General features: G+C 43.1%; 1 protein-coding gene across 14 annotated transcripts in view; it reads right to left on the reverse strand.

The window, feature by feature from the left end:
- Nucleotides 1–500: 500 nt before the first annotated feature.
- Nucleotides 501–18696, reverse strand: part of SLC14A1 (solute carrier family 14 member 1 (Kidd blood group)) — a 52901-nt gene continuing 34705 nt past the window's right edge. For all 14 annotated transcript variants that reach the window (XM_074383530.1, XM_074383540.1, XM_074383535.1 and 11 more), the window contains 6 exons: nucleotides 17331–17459; nucleotides 14915–15107; nucleotides 11941–12088; nucleotides 11587–11721; nucleotides 4603–4652; nucleotides 501–3255 (listed from right to left, as the gene is read on the reverse strand). In XM_074383530.1, the coding sequence (XP_074239631.1) occupies nucleotides 3082–3255; nucleotides 4603–4652; nucleotides 11587–11721; nucleotides 11941–12088; nucleotides 14915–15107; nucleotides 17331–17459 (829 nt within the window). In that variant the 3' untranslated portion in view covers nucleotides 501–3081. The remainder of the gene's footprint in view (nucleotides 3256–4602; nucleotides 4653–11586; nucleotides 11722–11940; nucleotides 12089–14914; nucleotides 15108–17330; nucleotides 17460–18696) is intronic.

Here is an 18696-nt window from a genome sequence, read left to right on the forward strand (position 1 = left end):
AAACTTGTTGAAGTAAATTTCCCTTCTTAGCATATTTTCTTTCAAATCTGCCAACCTTGGTGAAAGGAGGTGGAAGAGAAGTGCTTCTGTGGCAGAGACAAGCATGGCTGTGGCTTCAGCCTTAGGGTATAACATTCTGATAAGTGGCTTGTCCTAGACAGCTGACCTGTGAGCCATGCTGTGGCCCAGGGTCAGCCCTGATGGGGGTGCCCAGGACCTGTCTGGGAATGCATGGAAGTGGCTCTCAGGATATTGATCTCAAAGTGTTAGGAGCATGTCCTGAACAACTGTCCTCAGTTATTCATTCTCATGAGTTGAAAGAACAATGGATAATTGAGAGGACACCCAAGGAGAGTAAACTTTGAACAGGGTTTACTCCACTATACATCTGGTGCTATTACCAAGTAAAGAAAAGAATAAGGATAGAACATAAGCAATACCTACTTATGCTTGTGATTGTTCGTCTACATGATGGCTATAAATGGCACATTACACAAAACTGAGCTGTGGGCATAATTTATTCATATACTTGCATAGAAATTTGTTATACAGACATTAGGAAAACATGAGTGCTCCCTACAAATACTCAATTTTAGGATAATAGTAACAAAAATCGCCTGAGAAAATGAATATTATTTAAATTAGACAATGTACAAGGCTTTACAATGATCCTGTTTAAGGATTTATGTGAGCACGAGAAGATGCTGCACAGTAGTGCCTTGTTCTGAAGATCAACTTGGGTCCATGTGAGAGGCCTCTGGTTCACTCAACCACAGCCCACATTCTTCACTGCTGATGATCTTTGGTTGTGCTTGCTTTTTTCCCCCTACAATTCTTCTTTCACACATTCCCTAACAAGAAAGGTTTCAATTCAAACACTGAAAATTGAGCTTCTCTACAGCAAGATCCATAAACTATGACAGTTGCAAAGTTCATAGTTTCAAAGGCTTTGGTCAAAGGGTTTTACAATTGGAACAATGTGTGCTTGTTTGCTTTCCTGAGAAAGGGAAGAGGTGAGCTTCTCCCTAAAATATTTGTAAGTTTACTTCTCCCTAAAATATTGTTAAGTTTTACTTCCGTTTATTCATTCAAATATTAAGTTTTACTTCTGTTTGTTCATTCAAATACAGCAAACTGTATATTGTGCACTGAGCACTACAAACTCGAAGTGGAAAAAACCTTCAGGATTCCGAAGTTTCACTTTCCAGCTTCCAAAACACTGCACGATACATACTGAAGTGGAAGGTAAATGAACATGACTTCCTTTTTAAATTAATTAATTAATTATTTTAGAGAGAGGTTCTTGCTCTGTCACACAGGCTGGAGTGCAGTGACATGATCATAGCTCACTGCAGCCTCGAACTCCTGGCTCAAGCAGTCTTTCCACCTCAGCCTCCCGAGTACTGCTGCAGACGTGTGTCGCCATGCTTGGCTGATGTTGTTATTTTTATTTTTTTAGAGATGGGGTCTTGCTGTGTTGCCCAAGCTGGGCTCCAGAGATCCTTTGGCCTCCATCTTCAAAAGTGCTGGGATTATAGGTGTAAGCCACTGTGCCCAGCCCCTGAACATGACTTCTATTGCTGTCTTCAGCATGTTTGGTCACAGAGCCTTTACAGAATTGATAACTTTTAAATTAAGGAGAGGAAAACAGGAGAATCCTTACCTGTATTTCTTTTTTTCTTTTTTCTTTTCTTTTTTTCCTGAGACAGGGTCTCACTCCATCTCCCAAGCTGAAGTGCAGTGGCATGATCTCAGCTCACTGCAGCCTCCACCTCTGGGCTCAAGCGATTCTCCCACCTTAGCCTCCTGAGTAGCTGGAACTACAGGCACCCACCGCCATGCCTGGCTAATTTTTGTAATTTTTGTAGATATGGGGTTTCAACATGCTGCCCAGGCTGGTCTTGGACTCCTAGGTTCAGATAATCTGTCTACCTCAGCTCCCCAAAGTGCTGGGATATAGGAATGAGCCATCATGCTCAGCCTTCATTTCTTTTTGGTGGTTCAAATGCCATTGGTTTCTGAGAGAGAATATTGTGAGTGTGCAGGAAATAATGAGCTTTTATTAATTAAGAAATTCAACAACTTATAAAAATAACACCCATAAGCAATCTGATTTTTGCCTTCAGTCTTTATAAGACATCCTCAAATGAATAAGAAATATGATTTTAAAGAGCCCTTTGGAGGTTGGTAACAATTCTATGCATTTGTGGCATTTACAAAATCAATGTAGGGGCTAAAGTGAAAATACCTGAGTATTTTATAAATACAGTATGTAAGTTTTCTTTAATATCTAAGAACAGGTTACGCCAGGAACTTCTCCTATTTTGTCTCTTTTAAAACAGATCATTTTTCATATGGAAAAATAATCTCTACCTAAAAAATCCTTTACAATCTGTAAGAAAAGTTGCAATACAGAATAATTTTGCTGGACAAAATTCCTTTCTCCCTCTTGCAGTCCCATCGGTCTGAAAAACTCTAACTATGTCCCATGAGAGAATGCTATACACACAAGGGACAGGGTGCAGGCCACTGTTTGCAGGAAGTGGGGACCAAGCTCAGCTGTCAGCCTGCACTTCTGCAATATTGACCCAGGCTGTAATTTGTAACTTGCATTGATTTTTTTTTAAGCCAAACTGCTTATCACAGAATTCTGAATTAACTTCAATTTTGTGACTGTGAATTCCATAAGGCTTAGCTGGTTTATGGGGTTTAATTTTTAATACTGTTAACATCATCCAGCTAGTGAAACACCAAGAATATCAATAAATAACAATAGTTTGTTTTTACTTCCTCCTTCTGTTGGAGCACTTTGACTTTATATATGTTCCAGTCTTAGTGCCAAGCCCCAACTGGGCTTTCCAACTCCATACCAGAGCACATCACCTAGATGTGGCTCTCATATGCTTGAGGATATTCCTGGAGTTGAAAGGAAAATACAAAATGAGCATAAGAACAGATTGCAGATGCATTAGTATGAAAGTTGATATTCATGAAAAACAGCAGTTTGCTGAGACCCTGAAAGTTAGCTGGAGCAGTCAGGCAGAAATGACTCGTGACCATGGCTGCAGATAGGGCTTATTCTCACAAAGGGCTTTCCACTATCCTTTTCTTGGTTTGCAGGTAGAAGATGCGGTTTTCTTCAGGATAAGTAGCTTTACTGAGGGGCATCTTGTAGATGTTGGGATTTTTTGTGGTCATGATGAGGAACAATATCGTGGCCAAGCAGAAGGGCCAGGTACAAGCTGGCAATCCAATCTGGGAAAGAAGAGAAAGCCACATACTCCTTTCAGATCCCATCTGACAGCTGGGCTGCACAAAGCATCCCCCTCTACTCGCATTCAACCCAGGGGGATGAACCACTGGGGACATTCTGTGGATTCTGTGCATGCTCATGGAGACTGAGTCTACAATCTCAGGGCACTGAGCAGTTCGAATGTTGACATCCATTCTTTAGGGTAGCCACTTACGTCCCTATCTTGTATGTCTTTCTCTCCCTCTTGTATATTCCGATTTCCTGTACCAGATATGCCAAGAGGACACTTGACAGACAGAGATGACACTTGCAAACTGCAGATGGCCCCTGACCACTCGTCATGTACGCAAGGCCTTCTATGATTAGTCCAACCCACAGTGACCTCTCTAACCTTGATTTTTGCCTGGTCTAGGTCTTAGACTGGACTTACTTTGTTTCTTTCCATTCTGTTTCCCAAATAGACTCTAAGTTCCTTGAGGGTAGACCCTCTTTGTGCTGCCCATGGAAACACACAATTCTGAGCATACACCATTGGTTAGCTCTGGCCAATGCATGGACATCCCCAGGGTGTGATGGAGTGTAGGGGTACCCTAACATGACTGTACATAGAATCATCTGGGGTAGTTAAAAAAAACCACATATGTTCAAGCATCATACAAGACCTACTCTGTCAGAAATACCAAAGGACAGGGCCTAAGGCTCCATCTTCTTCTGCCTTCCTAGCTGACTCTGGTGTGCAATTTGCCCATTTGGGTCCATGAACTGATGCCTGTGAACCTTCTTTGTTGACATGTGAAGGGCCTCCTGTGCTCTGATATACTCTCCATCATGCATGGCTGTAATGGGACTTTGGCTTTCTACCAGAAAGACATTCTGTCTTAGGGACCCTCCCAGATAAAATCTCCATGCTGTTGCCAAGAGGGCTAGATACTGCCTTGACTCCTTAGCAGCCATGACCACGTCAACATGGACTGAGCTATCAGAAACTGGCCCGGCATCACCTGCAATGGAATATCTGGCTTTCTGGTTAAGGGAAAGATACCCTAAAGTCTACTTCTTATCACTCAGAGTTAGCCTCTGAACTTGATAATATATTACACAACCTAAGTTTCATTTTTTTTAACCAAGCAATCTGATATTTGTAACATACTGGGTGATTGTGGATTAGACTAAAATTTGCTGTGATGCGAAAAGAAAGGCCAGGCAGCTCCAGCAGAAGGAAGAGCAGTGTTTCTCATGGTCGTGGGTCCTGCCACTGGATGCCACCACAGTGGACTTCAGGAGCGCTTTCCATATAATTGAAAGCTTGTCAATTATGCTAATAAAAAGTGAGATTAAAGCAAACTCACCCCAGCCATTATGTTTGCCAGGCCGACTCCAAGATAGGCCGTGAACAGGGCTATAGAAAAAAAAGAGAGAGAGAGAGAGAACAATGCTTGGTAGATGCACTTTTAATCACAGGAAAGTCTTCCTTCCAATATAAATCATCCAGAATGCACAGTGCCCTGGTTACAAGCATGAGCCTAAAGTCAGCAGTCCTGGGTTCAAATCCTGGCTCCACCACTTAGGAGCTCCATGGACTCTGTTTTAATCCTCCATTTCCTCACCTGTACAGTAAAAATAAGAGGAATATCTCTTTCATGGTATTGGTGTGAGCTTGAAAGTAAATAATGCATGTGTTTAGCACAAACTAAGTGCTCAATAAAGGTAGTTTTTTGTGGTTACTATTTTGTTATTGCTGATACTTAAGGGAAAGTCCTTCCATGGCAATAAACTTCTCTGATGTTTTATCCAAGCATAGCTGAATTAAAATGAAACCTATGAATGTTTCTTGAGATACCATGGTTTCTAAACAATCTCTCTGCCTCTAGGATTCTCATATTAATGAACTGAATTCCCAGCTACAAAAAATCATAGTGCTTGCTTTGGCAGCCCATGTACTCAAAACCGAAACCAAACCATGTATACCAACATAAGAAGGAAAGAACTCAGAGAACAGCAGGAACTGAACACAAACTCAGGATTCCTCCCCTTGATAACATCTTCTCCAATACCATTAAAAATCAATGACTAGATGTCTTAGTTTTTATTTACTTTGAGTGGCCAAAAAAATTGTAGAGTCAGTAATTTGAGTATAGGTGTGACTTTCCATGTAGAACAACAAAAGCAAAGATCTCAACCAGCTAATTATCTATTCCTCAGTTTTGGTTGAAGAGGAGGCTCACAGAGGCTCAGGAAAGCCCTCAGGTTTCACGGGGACAGCCTGAAGAATAGCCTTCATATAATGGTCACACAGCCACTTGGGCCACCAGAGCTCACCGCTAGACACACTCACCATCTCGTCTTCATGTCTGGTGAGAAATCACATGAGCTGTCTTGGTGCAAGGGGATGTGGCAGGATAAGGTGGGAGGGCCTCTCTGACCCTCATTTACTTTACCATAGACTTCTGTCCTTTTACTAATACGTTATTTTTTTATCCTGGTGTTCCTTATTCAATAGTAGATCAAATGTTTTCATGTCTGAATTGTCTCACACTAGCAGGAAGGGCTGGTCTTTGGAAACAGTACTGGTTTCAAATCCCAGCTCTGCCATTTTGTTTGTTGTATAACAAATCACTGGATGTCTTGGAATCTAGTTTCATCATCTGTGAAAAGCAACTTGAAGATCTGCCTTACTGGGAGATGATGAATCCCAAATGAGAGGTTGTATTTCCACAAACACAGATTTGAATGCACCTCTTTCACCATGGGACTAAGCTACTGCTCTGAGCAGAAGGGTGCTCATGGCTTAGCTTAGAAGGGTTTCTCTCCTCAGTCACATCAATTCCATTCATTGTTAAAGTTTCATTAATCAATTAATTCAACAACTATTGGCCCTCTGCTAAGCACCGGGGCCCTCTGTCCCTGCTCTCTTGAGTGCCCCCTCTGCCACAACACCGCCCTTGAGCACATGAGACTTTATTGCCTTCTCTCCTTTTGAGTCCCACTATGATAACCTAGCCGTCGAGAAGAATACAAAATTTGTTTACAGTTTCCACTAATAAAACAACAACATTGAGACAGTCTCTGGCTATGCAGTTGTTCTGGCTTAGAGGCCAGATAAGAGCAGTGCCAGGTTCTGTTAGAGTTTCCCGAGTCCACTTCCGGATAAAGTCACTGGGAACTAATGAAAAAACAGCTCTGTAATAAATGTCTGCCATTTATTTATCTTGGCTGACAGGGTTGGTCTTTTGTTTGGCAATATCGGGAGGCTGTGGACAAGCTGAAACTTGCTGTGGCATTTTACATGTGAAATTCACTTGACAAGAGGGGCTGGAGATCTGTCTCAAAAATCCATGCACAGAGATTTAAAAGTCTGATTGTACCCTGTGGGGACCCAACGGGCACTGTCACACACTGCTGGCAGCAGTGGAAACTGGTATGGCCCTTTTGGAGATGAAGTTGGCATCCATTGAAATTAAAATTGGCATTCCCTTTAACCCATCAATTCAGCTTCTTGGAAAGAAGGTGAATCTTCTTTCTTACAGAAATGCTTGTTCAAAGTACATAAGGACATTGGTACCAAAAATATTCATTGCAGGACTGTTTGTAATGGTTTCAAACTAGAAGCAGTCTGAACTTCCCCCAGCGAGAGGGCACTTATCATATAAGTGTCTACACAGCCACCATCTCCATGGCCTTGAGCAGCGGAGTTCTACCCCCTGCAGCATGGGCCTCCCTTTTTTCTTAGATACACCAGGAAAAATGCAGCTCAGGCCTGGACTTCCACTCTCCACTCAGGGACTCACTCAGACAGCTGAGGGAAACGTGAGCTCCCAGGACAAGGAAAGGGGACATCCTAGGAGAGCAAACACCATAAAAGAAGGATAATAAACTGAACAACCTACAGTCGATACTTTTTTTTTTTTGAGACAGTCTTGCTTTGTCACCAGGGTGGAGTGCAGTGGCACTATCTTGGCTCACTGTGACCTCTGCCCTCCAGGTTCAAGCAATTCTCCTGCCTTAGCCTCCCGAGAAGCTGGGATTACAGGAGCATGCCACCATGCCCAGCTAATTTTTCTATTTTTAGTAGAGACGGGGTTTCACCATGATGGCCAGGATGTTCTCCGTCTCTTGACCTCGTGATCCACCTACCGCAGCCTCCCAAAGTGCTGGGATTACAGGCGTCAGTCACTGTGCCTGGCCAATAAAATTTAATTAATGTACCAGAAATGAAGAACTCAATGGATGATATGGTCAGCACAATGGACAGAGTCAAAGAATGATGGGACTCATCAACTGAACTGAAGGGCCTCATGAAAAGGTAGAGGGAAAATATTAAGAAAAAGTCAAGTTATGAAAAAAATAACAAAGTATTGCACTCAAATACTAGAAATCACAGAAGGAGAGGGGAAAAAATTGAAAAGATTTGACAAAGTGAAATCTGATATTGTTCCCAGAATTAAAGAAAGATATGAGGGCTTGAGTACCAAGTAGCATAGAAAAAAAAGCTGTATCTAGACAGATAATAGTGAATAAAACCATGTATATATCTATCTAATATGTGAAGAGAAAATTCAGAGAGTCCAGAGAGAAAGATGAAATCAACTTTAACAAGAATCAGTTTCTTTTCAGACATCTTAATAACAATGTAGGGTATAAGAAGATAATGGAGTAGTTTTGAAGACAATTTTCAAAATATTGAGAAAAAAATGTTAAATCTTGAGTTTGGTAGCCAGCAAAGCTAAAATTTAAATGAAGGTAAAATAAAGATATTCTCCAGCATACAAGGTCTCTTTGCAAACCCTCTTTGAAGAAGACAAAACTCTCTTTGCAAACCCTCTTTGAAATAGTAATCCAGCAGGAAGACACATAAATACAGAAGGTTGCTGAGCACAGTGGCTCACGCCTATAACCTCAGCATTTTGGGAGGCTGAGGCTGGCAGATCACTTGAGGTCAGGAGTTTGAGACCAGCCTGGCCAACATGGCAAAACCCTGTCTCTACAAAATATACAAAAAATTAGCTGAGTATGGTGGTACATGCCTGTAATCTCAGCTACTTGGGAGTCTGAGGCATAAGAATCGCTTGAACCTAGGAGGTGGAGGCTGCAGTGAGCTGAGATTGCAGCACTGCACTCCAGCATGGGGAATAGAATGAGACTCTGTCAAAAAAAAAAAAAAAAAAAAAAAAAAAAGGAAAAAAGAAAAAAAATATAGAAGGTTGATATGAACTAAGTCAGAGTAAAAAAACGAGTTAATAAAGTTTACAGTTGCCTAAATAAGCAAGTATCATAAACAAAAACCCATACTTACAATTAATGCAAAATAAAAATTCTATCTAGTATCAATGGTTTTAGTAGTTGTTAGGGGGTGGGCCTTCTCAGAGGAAGTAAAAGCAGGCCCGGGTATTAGTTGTATTTGGGGAGAAGATACAGGTGTTGATGAACTTAAGAAATTGAGAGGAGAAAATAAACAAATTTGATTCTTATTAAGTTATGCAAAGCCACCAGAAAAACTTTTTTCCAGACTTTTAAATAGTGCTTACTGAGTGCTAGACACTATTTATTCATTGAGTTTTACACACACATTAATTTAATCATCAGAACAACTGTATGAATTAAATATGGTAACTTCCATTTTGTAAGATGGGAAAACTGAGCCATGGAAAGGTTAAGTAATTTGCTTAAATTCATAAGCAAATACACTAGTAAGTAGCAGAACTGCTGGAATTGAATCCAGGCTATCTGGCACCAGAGTCTGAGCTCTTAACTAGCTCAGTATACTGCCTTAACCATTATGCTACCCCAGTGGAAAAAAAAAACCACACATCTATCCAAAGGAAGGTGAGTGTGGTAGGAAGAATAATGGTCCCCAAAGGTGTCACATCTTAAGCCTCAGAACCTGAGACTATGTGACCTCAAATGCAAAAGGTACTTAGCAGCAGCTGTGATTAAGTTAAAGACCTTGAGATGGGGAGAGTATCCCAGACTACTGAATAGACCCACAGTGTATCACAAGGGTCCTCATAAGAAAGGGGCAAAAAAGTCCTTTCTAGGGAGTAAGATGGAGTGTTTCCACTTTCTGTTGTATACATGTCTATACAGATTACAGTTTTATTTTGTTTTATACAATAAACCTGTGCTGCTGCTTCTGTAATTGAGAAAATGTCAAAGATATTCCCACTTGAGGAAGCACATGTCAAGAGCTTTGGCTTCATCCTTCTCCAGGGTCTGCCAAAACCTCATCACCATCTCCTCTGCTCAAGATGGCTTCTCCTTGATGTTGAAGGACATGCTCAGGCTGTCCCCAGGCTGGCCTGCACCACCTTTTCCACCAAACAGAATTCCTCCTCTTATTTTCTAGCATTTATGGAAAAGCCCCCTTCTCTAGGAGGCACTTTGTGATCATTCTGAATGGAAATGGCCCCCTGGAGAATCCTGTACTGTGGACTTCTTCTTCTCCCACAAAGATTGCATGGTGTCCCTTGGGCTCCCTCCCTTGCCTGGCTTCTGCCCTCTACTGTAACGCTCTGTGCACAGGAACTGCAGAGGACCTAAAGCTTCTAAACCACTTGCTCTTCCTGGTACTGTCTCAATTGTATCGTGTGTGTTTAATACATATTTGTGGCTACGGCCCCCAGAAAAATAAAGATATGCATCCCAAAAGGTTTGAAACCCCTAACAAATCTCAGAATAAAGTTGAAAGGTTGTAGGATAAACATTCTAACCCAGCTGAACTCAGGTGAATACAGCACCTGTCCATAACCCTCTCCTTTACCCTAAGCTTGTGAACAAATATGGAGAAGCAGCACGACATTTAAACAGAACTGTTAGGTGAAATAGCTGAGTAACAGTAAACAATTTTACAACATGACATCTACATGGCTATACCACAGCAACCTGAGTTGTTACCCTTGCTATAGCATCAAATCAAAATGGAATGGGTCTTTAAAAACCGTTGGTATCATCCCATTTTCTGCCAGTGCAGAAACCTATTCTAAATCTTGCCTGATATGTGGCCCACCATTTTAATAACTGCTTAGAACCTTGATTAATCTGGTGATAAACTGAGGATAGACATATGTTTTCACTAGATTAGAAATAATTTCTCCACATTCCACTATCCTCCTTCTTCTTTGTTTCCAAGGGATTCTCATTCTCTCCACTCTAGAAGCTTATCTTAGATGCTTATACTTTTGTTGAATTAGGGATGCCAGAGGCTATGTGTGAATGAGCCTCCATTCACAATCCACCTGGGACATCCATTAGCGTTTCAGATTTAAATCACATGCAGTCTGTTTTCACCTAAGAGGTTGCCTTGAAGGCCTGAATGCTACGAAAGGGAAGCAGAGGAGTGCCGTAGGATAACTCTGGAGGTGAATGGTAAGTGTGGGTTCTGGGTGTGAATTTACCCCTCACTACCCAGACGCCCTTCGGCACATCCCTTAGCCTCTCTGGCTTCAGGACTCCAACAGTAAAATGAGAAGGATGGAGTGGAAGTCTCCAGAATGCCTTGTTGCTCTGACAGGCTGTGTCTGGCAAGAACACTGAGGGTCAGAAATGATTAATACAACAGTTCTTGAAATGTGGTCCCAAGAACAACAGCATCAGCACCGCCTGAGAACTTGTTAGAAGTGGAAATTCTGAGGGTGCGGTGGCTCACGCCTGTAATCTTAGCACTTTGGGAGGCGGAGGCAGGAGGACTGCTTGAGCCCAGGAATTCAAGACCAGCCCGGGGCAACATAGGAAGACCCCATTGCTACTGAGCTGTGTTCACACCACTGCACTCCAGCCTGGGCAACAGAATGAGACACTTTTTCAGAAAAACAACAACAAAAAAACATTCTTCCCCCACCCCCCACCCTCTAACACTGAATCAGAGACTGAGGCAGGGCGAGGGGGAGCAGCAATTTGTGTTTTAACAGATCTTTCAGGTGATTCTGATGCGCTCTCAAGCTTTAGAATGGCTGGATTACTGTGATGCTCAAAGAGCCAAATGTAATCAACCCTGATTGACTAGGGGATGTTGCTCTGTATTTAGCTGGCATTATTTCCCTTTAGTTTCTTGGGTCAAACAACTATTTTGAAGAAGGTAGGACAAGTCATTTCTATCCTCCCAAACATGCATATTTTCGTATGTTAATATGACTCAACAGGCTCTTGCCTTCACAATCACCAGGGAGGTAGGCAGAGGCAACTTTAATGCTCTCAGAGAAGGGATGTCATTTGTCCTGTTCATACACTTAGACAGCAAGTGGGCCCCAGCCAGACGCTGGCCCTGATTGTTATTGCTTTTCCTTTATTTTGATCCTGTAGTCATGAGCAGCCCTCCCCCAGGTGTGGGGGAGACTCACCGCAGCCAAGAGCCAGGACGTGGGTTTGCCAAGTGAGCGCCATGAACATTCCTCCTATTGCAATGCAGGCCAGAGAGCTGTTGAAACCCCAGAGTCCAAAGTAGATGTCCTCAAATGGGGCTGCAAGACTGAGTCCTGTTAGACAAGACAGGAGGGGTCAGAGCTTAGGACTAAAGGCAGGATGTTGTGGAAGGAGACAGAGGGTGGGACTGCAGGTTGGCAGGAAGCATCCCGAGAACTCCTATTGGTCGGTAGGAAGCCAAGACCTCAAGAAAGATCTGGAGCACAGGAGATGCCTGAGACTGCATGGGATGGAGGAGGTGCTCGATATTTGGTAAGGGCCCTTATGCTCACCTGCTGCCATGCCCAGCAAGGATCCGATGGCAGCATGCAGGCACATGAGTGGGGAGGAGAGCAGGATGGCTCCCAGGAAAATGCCTCCTGTCCACGGATTATCACAGCCGTAGATCTGACCAACCCCCACTGGTATAGATTTCAATAACTGCAAAAGAAATTTTAAAAAATGAGGCCGCCAAAACAACAGAACAGAAACCCCCCAGGACACTCACAAACTCCTACAATGTAATTTTAGACTTGACAGACCTTATCTTTTTCAAGAACAGTGTTAGTGCCTTTTAAAATTCTTTCATTACAGAAAAATCCCAGCCATTCTTCAGCTTTATCCCCAGAGACACACCAGCCCTTCCTTGGTGCGTGCCATTCATGCCTTCTCAAAGCTCCCCCTGCGGGCTCTCCTGCTTGCACTGACACTTGGCCTTGGTCACCAATAAGCTCCCAGTGTGATGCCACTCACTGGTCCTGGCTGTGAGGATCTGCCACGCTTCCCCCTGGGGATGGCAGGGACCACAGCTGATACTTCTTTTGCTTTCAACTGTCCATCAGTGCTGAAGACAATCTATTCTATCCACGCATCCCTATGTTCAATAGAGACATTATTATCACCATGCAATTTGGATGCTTACACTAAAGCCAGAGACCCAAAGCCGGGTTATCTTACCCACAATTTAGAAGCAAGTATTAGCAAGTTTGTGAATTTACTTTTCTGTCTTTAAGTGGGACATGTATTCATTTAAACCAAGATATCTTTAGCTTATTCCAGTTATGCACAACTGTCAAGTAGGTCTTAAAACAAAAAAAATACATGGAAATGTCACAATTCTACTTTCTGGCTGAGGTCTAAATTTAGTTATTCTGTTCATAGAGTGGCAGTTCTCAGGAGTGAACAAGGGTTTGGCCACACCTAACAAGTGATCATTCTTTACAGCTGAGCTTCTGATAGCGCTAGGATAGGCATAATTAGCCACGGCAGGTCCTTTTTGAGCAAGGCCATTTACTGAAAGATGTTCTCCCCAGCTCCCATCTTGCCCTCTCCGCCATTTCTAGGTCGTATGTGTACCAAAGACCTGGAGGCAGTGGCTCTGCCAGAGGCAGCCCCAGCTTTGGCACAAGGGCAAGTGTCTTCTCCCTTCTTATATTAGGCTGAGTCTAACATTGGCTAAGTGCACTGACCATAGTGTGAGTTTGCCTCTATCCTAAGATAGACTCTAAATTCTTCCAGCCCATGCTGGGTCTTCGTGTCTAAACATTTGCTATTTCTATACCAGCAAACTTGGCAAAGATGGCATAGGCTTTTTTTTCTTCCTTTGGACTTGACTGCAGAACCCTCTCTCAGGTAGCCATGGGGTTGGGGTTGGTGCTGATGATGGGCTGGTTGTTCAGAGTGAAGAGAAGGACAAGGCTTCCCCTGCCCCAGGTGGGCACTGTGCGGGAGAACTTTCCGAGACGATGCAATAGTCTGTATTTGTGATGTGTAATACAGTAGGTTCTAGCCATGTGTAGCTATGAAGCACCTGAGATGTGGCTAGAGAGGTTGAGGAACTCAAATTTTTTTTTTTTTTTTTTTTTTTTGAGACGGAGTTTCACTCTTGTTACCCAGGCTGGAGTGCAATGGCGTGATCTCAGCTCACCGCAACCTCTGCCTCCTGGGTTCAGGCAATTCTCCTGCCTCAGCCTCATGAGTAGCTGGGATTACAGGCATGCACCACCATGCCCAGCTAATTTTTTGTATTTTTAGTAGAGACGGGGTTTCACCATGTTGACCAGGATGGTCTCGATCTCTTGACCTCGTGATCCACCCGCCTCGGCCTCCCAAAGTGCTGGGATTACAGGCCTGAGCCACCGCGCCCGGCTGAGGAACTCAATTTTTAATTAATTTACATCTAAATTTATATAGCCACATGGGGTTGCTGATGCCTGTGTTAGTGCGGTTCTAGATAGATTAATGCTATTTTATACTGTTATTTTTCATGGGTAGTTCTAATGAATCTTTGATTATCCTTCTGAATTATTTCTAGGTGCTCCCTCTCATTTTCTGGCAATAAGCTAAAGAAAAGGTGACTTGAGCTCCTCGTGTGTTTTGATCACTCAACGAAGAAGACAGAAAAGGGTGTTTCATAACCTGAAAGTGAGAGAGCGCATTGAAAAAGGTAAGGTTTCTTTGGTTTTCTTCTAATTTCAGGTGTTCTCTTGTTCTTGACAATCCAGAAACGTTAAGCAGATTCATTAAACACCAACAGGAAGGGCTGGAATTTGATTGGGTTAACTAGGTTTTAAAAAATACAGGATCTCTTTATGGCCATCTTTAAAGAGATACATAGAATGCATCCCTTGATACAGCACTTCTCAAACTCTGGCCTGCATCACAATTTGGGGAGTTTGTTAAAACAGGTTCAAGGTCCCACCCTTAGAGATTATGACTTAGAGTGTCTGAGAGGAAGCCTGTTTGGGTATTTAAAAAAAAAATTGCCCAGGTGATTCTGGTGCCTATCAAAGCTTGTGAACCCTAAATTATCCTACATGTTCTATGGGCTATGCCATAAGGAAAAGCAAAATAGTGAGGTACTGTCATGAGCTCTAACAGTAAGCATCCAGTTTTTTGATTGGAGGAAGTAGATTGTGGAAGATTTAAAACCAGGCTGGAGGCCACATGCCTTAAGGGCTGGCTCCCATCACCTCACCCCTAAGCTTACGATAGAGTGACTCCTTGTGGAACTACACTCTGGGGTTAGCACTGTAGATGTTTAGAGTAAAAGGCAGAAAAATTAGCTTGACTAAATAGTAATTTAAAAAAAACCGTTAGATCCTAATGCTCTGGAGTAGAACAAACGCCTTAAACGGCAAGATGAAGGCAGAAAGGCCATCATAGTTCTGAGCATCTAGGAGACTCTGACATCCATGGACAATTGACTAGGAGGCCATTACGTATCTTGCAGAGCCAGGGGGAATGTGAGAAGCCAGTGTCTCTTACCTCCAGGGCACTTAGATCAGACCAGGAGATATTTGGCTGTGAAGTTACAGGTATGACCAATTTGCCTGGAAAGAACGGATTGTAATGTCCTGTGGCTGAAAGGTACATTGACAATGCCATGTTGAAAGGGAGGGTGAAGACAGGGAGGTCCCATCTGCTGAGCACGGAATTCAATGCGCTTGAGAAAATTGGGCTAAAAAAAGAACAGAGCAGAAGAACATGCATGTGACAAACCAGGCTGACACACGGAATCGCTATTCTCCAGATGGACTTTGTTTCACCTGCCAATAGGTCCCTCACATGTTGTGTTGGCAAATTTGCCACAGAAAGAAAACTTGGGATAAATACTATTTATAGAGACAGTAAATATTGCATAAAGTAAAAACTCAACCTCTCAGCTTACGTGGCTTTTGAAAAATTCTACTTGGAGTTGCTCAGAGTGAGCTATATATTGAGATTTTAAAAATAATTTTGAAGTTCTTATTACATACAAAATAAAATATTGTCTACATAGTTAAAGTCCCCTTTGTACCTCCGCTTGCTCTTATGTCCCTCCCTCCCCACTAGGGGCAACCGGGATCCTGAATTTGGCATATATCATTTCTTTCATGTATCTATCTTTGGAAAAGAGAAACAATTGTTCAAGGATGCGGGTAGTGTGAGCCAGAGGAAAAAGATCTCAGAGTGTGCGTCCTTGAGCTGTTGATAAATTGCATGACCTGGGCAAGGCGCGTCTCCTCAGTCTCTGAGCCTGGACACTGCGGGGCTGGGCTGCGTGGCCCCCAGGTCCCTGTAGGCCAGGCGTCTCCAAACCGGCCCGCGGGCCGCATGCGGCCCCCGAGGCCATTTATCTGGCCCCCCGCCGCACTTCAGGAAGGGGCACCTCTTTCATTGGTGGTCACTGAGAGGAGCACAGTATGTGGTGGCCCTCCAACGGTCTGAGGGACAGTGAACTGGCCCCCTGTGTAAAAAGTTTGGGGATGCCTGCGTAGGCTCTCATTTGTTGGCCCAATCAAGGAGCCATCACTTAAAGACCAGAACTCCCATTTTCCTGGATTGTGGAAGGGAGCGTGGTGAGCACTTGCGGGCAAGGCCTCCTTCCTGTGAACCTGTTCTTCAGAGCAGGTCCCAGATTACCTCCTGAGGAGGCTGGCTCTATAGGTGGGTCCTCATCCACACACTCGTGGGTGCAGCAAGGGTGAGTGGCCCTTCTGCAGATACTGCCCACAGCAGGCTGTGCTTCTCATTTATGTGCATATTAGTATTTTATATTTAATTGCAATATAGAAAGAAGGAAATCTTTGTTTCCAGAAAAAGGATTTGAGACAATAAAACTAGTTTGAAGAATTTGGGTTTGAAAAAAAATAAATTCCATGGAAAAAAATTTTCTAAGGGAGTGCTGGGCGGCAGGTGGGTAAGGAGAATTCACTTAGGCACAGTGGTTCTCCCAGCATCACCTGGGAATGTGTTAGAAATGCAAATGATCAGGCCCCACCCCAGATAGATTAAATCAGAAACTCCGGGGATGGGGAACAGGTGCCTGTGTTTTAACAACCACTGTGGGTGATTCTGATAATGCTCAAGTTCGAGAAGCAATGATGAAGGAAGTGGGTCTGAACTCAGGCTATAATGTAGAGTCACCTGGGAAGTTTTAGAAACTCCCAATGCCCAGGTGCTGACGCAGACAAATGACAGCAGTGTCTTGGGAGGGAGGAGTTAGGTGTGTGTGGGGCCATGTGCATCAGTGTGTTTCTACCAAAAAGACACCTGCACTTGTATGTTCACTGCAGCATGGTTTCTGCTCCCCATGGAAGAGTCAGGGTGCAGCCAGGGTTGAGAACCTCTGGTTGAGAGGTATTGGTGAATGTGTAGCCAGATCAGACAAAAGGCCAAATAACTGGTTGAAAGGAAATATACATCTTATAAAATGGTTTTTTCTGTTTCCGACAGAATCTAAAGGAATCCAATTTTAAATTTACCATTTTAGCTATTTTCCCTCCTCTTCCCCCTCCTGCTTCTCCTCTTCCCTTCCCTCTCCCTCCTCCTTCTCCTCCTTCTCTTTCTTCTGTTCACTCTGACCAAGCAAGGATGTTCTGGAAACTGAAGTGCAGTGATGCAATCATAGCTTACTGCAGCCCCTAACTCCTGGGCTCAAGTGATCCTTCCACCTTGGCCTTCTGAGTCGTTTGAACTACAAACAAGAGCCATTGCACCCGGCTAACCATTTTAAGTGTGCAGTTCAGTGACGTTAAGAATAATCCCATTGTTGTACAACCATCACCACTATCAATTTGCAGAAAATTTTTCATCTTGCAAAACTGAAACTCTATGCCCATATGAAAATAATGCCCATTCCCTCCTCCTGCCATATTTTTTTTTGTAAAAAAAGGCATTTTGAAAACCAGTTGTAACTTACCAAGTCATGGACATAGCACATATAGGTAATAACAACCACCAGAAATAGTCTCCCTTGTCCGAAAAGACAGCCATGAGTATTCCCACCAGGGTAGCATTGTAGCCATAGAGTCCAGATTCTATTGATGACCTGCAGGGCAAGAGGCACAGCATGGACATTTTCTGGGTTGGCGTTGGTTGCACTTGCACATAAATAACACTAGTAACTTCCAGATCATAATCATATTAAAAAATGAGATTTTGAAATGTATTTCAAAATCTATATAAGTATTTTACAAATATTAATAAAGACATGAAGTGAAATATACATAGATAAAAATATAAATGTGCATTTAGATCTGTGGTCCCCAACCTTTTTGGGACCAGGGACAGGTTTTATGGAAGACAATTTTCCATGCATGGGAAATGGGGGATGATTTAGGGATGAAACTGTTCCGCCTCAGATCATCAGGCAATTGTTAGATTCTCATAAGGAGCATTCAATCTAGATGCCTTGCATGCGCAGTTCACAGTATGGTTTGTGCTTGTAAGAGAATCTAATGCCGCTGCTGATGTGACAGGAGGTGGAGCCCAGGCGGTAATGCTCACCTGCGCCCCCCCCACCCCCGCTCACCTCCTGCTGTGTGGCCTGGTTCACAGCAGGCCGCAGACTAGTACCCGTCTCCAGCCCAGGGGTTGGGGGACCCCTGAGATAGAACGACTCCCTCCACAGGTATCACAGCTAAAAACAGGTCTACAGTGGCTGAGAGAGGAAAGGGGAGTTTAGCAAGGCAATCTGCTCTGTTTCCTCTTAGCCTTTCCTTTGGAAAAATTCTTTCTTTTAAATCAAGAGCCTCTGACTTGAATAGCGCCTTTAGCATACGAAACTGTTTCCTCAGTTTGATTTCTTGGTGAGAGATACAAGATTCTTGAAATGTAAATTCACTTTCATAGTGCCTTTGATCTTATAAACATTCATCTTCCAACTTAGTATACATTTTTGTGTTTTGATGCTTCTATTTTGTTATCTCCAGATGTACATTTCCAAGTTATTACAAAGAAAAACGATTGCTTTTCTCTTACTTGGAGAAGTACTCCATTTAATTATGTGCATGTTGAGCACCCATTTCTTTCTGAGGTTGCTTTTTGCTTAGTATTCAATCTCACTTCTTCCCTGTCTTCTCCTTCTTCTACTCCTCCTCCTTCTGCTTATTCTTTTTTAGATTGAGGGGGTACGTGTGCAGGTTTGTTACGTGGATATGTTGCATGACGCTGACTGAGGTTTGGCTTCTATTGAACCCTTCACCCAAATGTTGAATATAGTACCCGATAGGTAGCTTTTCAACCCTTGTTTCCCTTCCTCTCCTCTTTTGGAGTCCCAGATGTCT

Source organism: Saimiri boliviensis, chromosome 13, assembly GCF_048565385.1.
Source record: "Saimiri boliviensis isolate mSaiBol1 chromosome 13, mSaiBol1.pri, whole genome shotgun sequence".
Classification (NCBI taxonomy): domain Eukaryota; kingdom Metazoa; phylum Chordata; class Mammalia; order Primates; family Cebidae; genus Saimiri; species Saimiri boliviensis.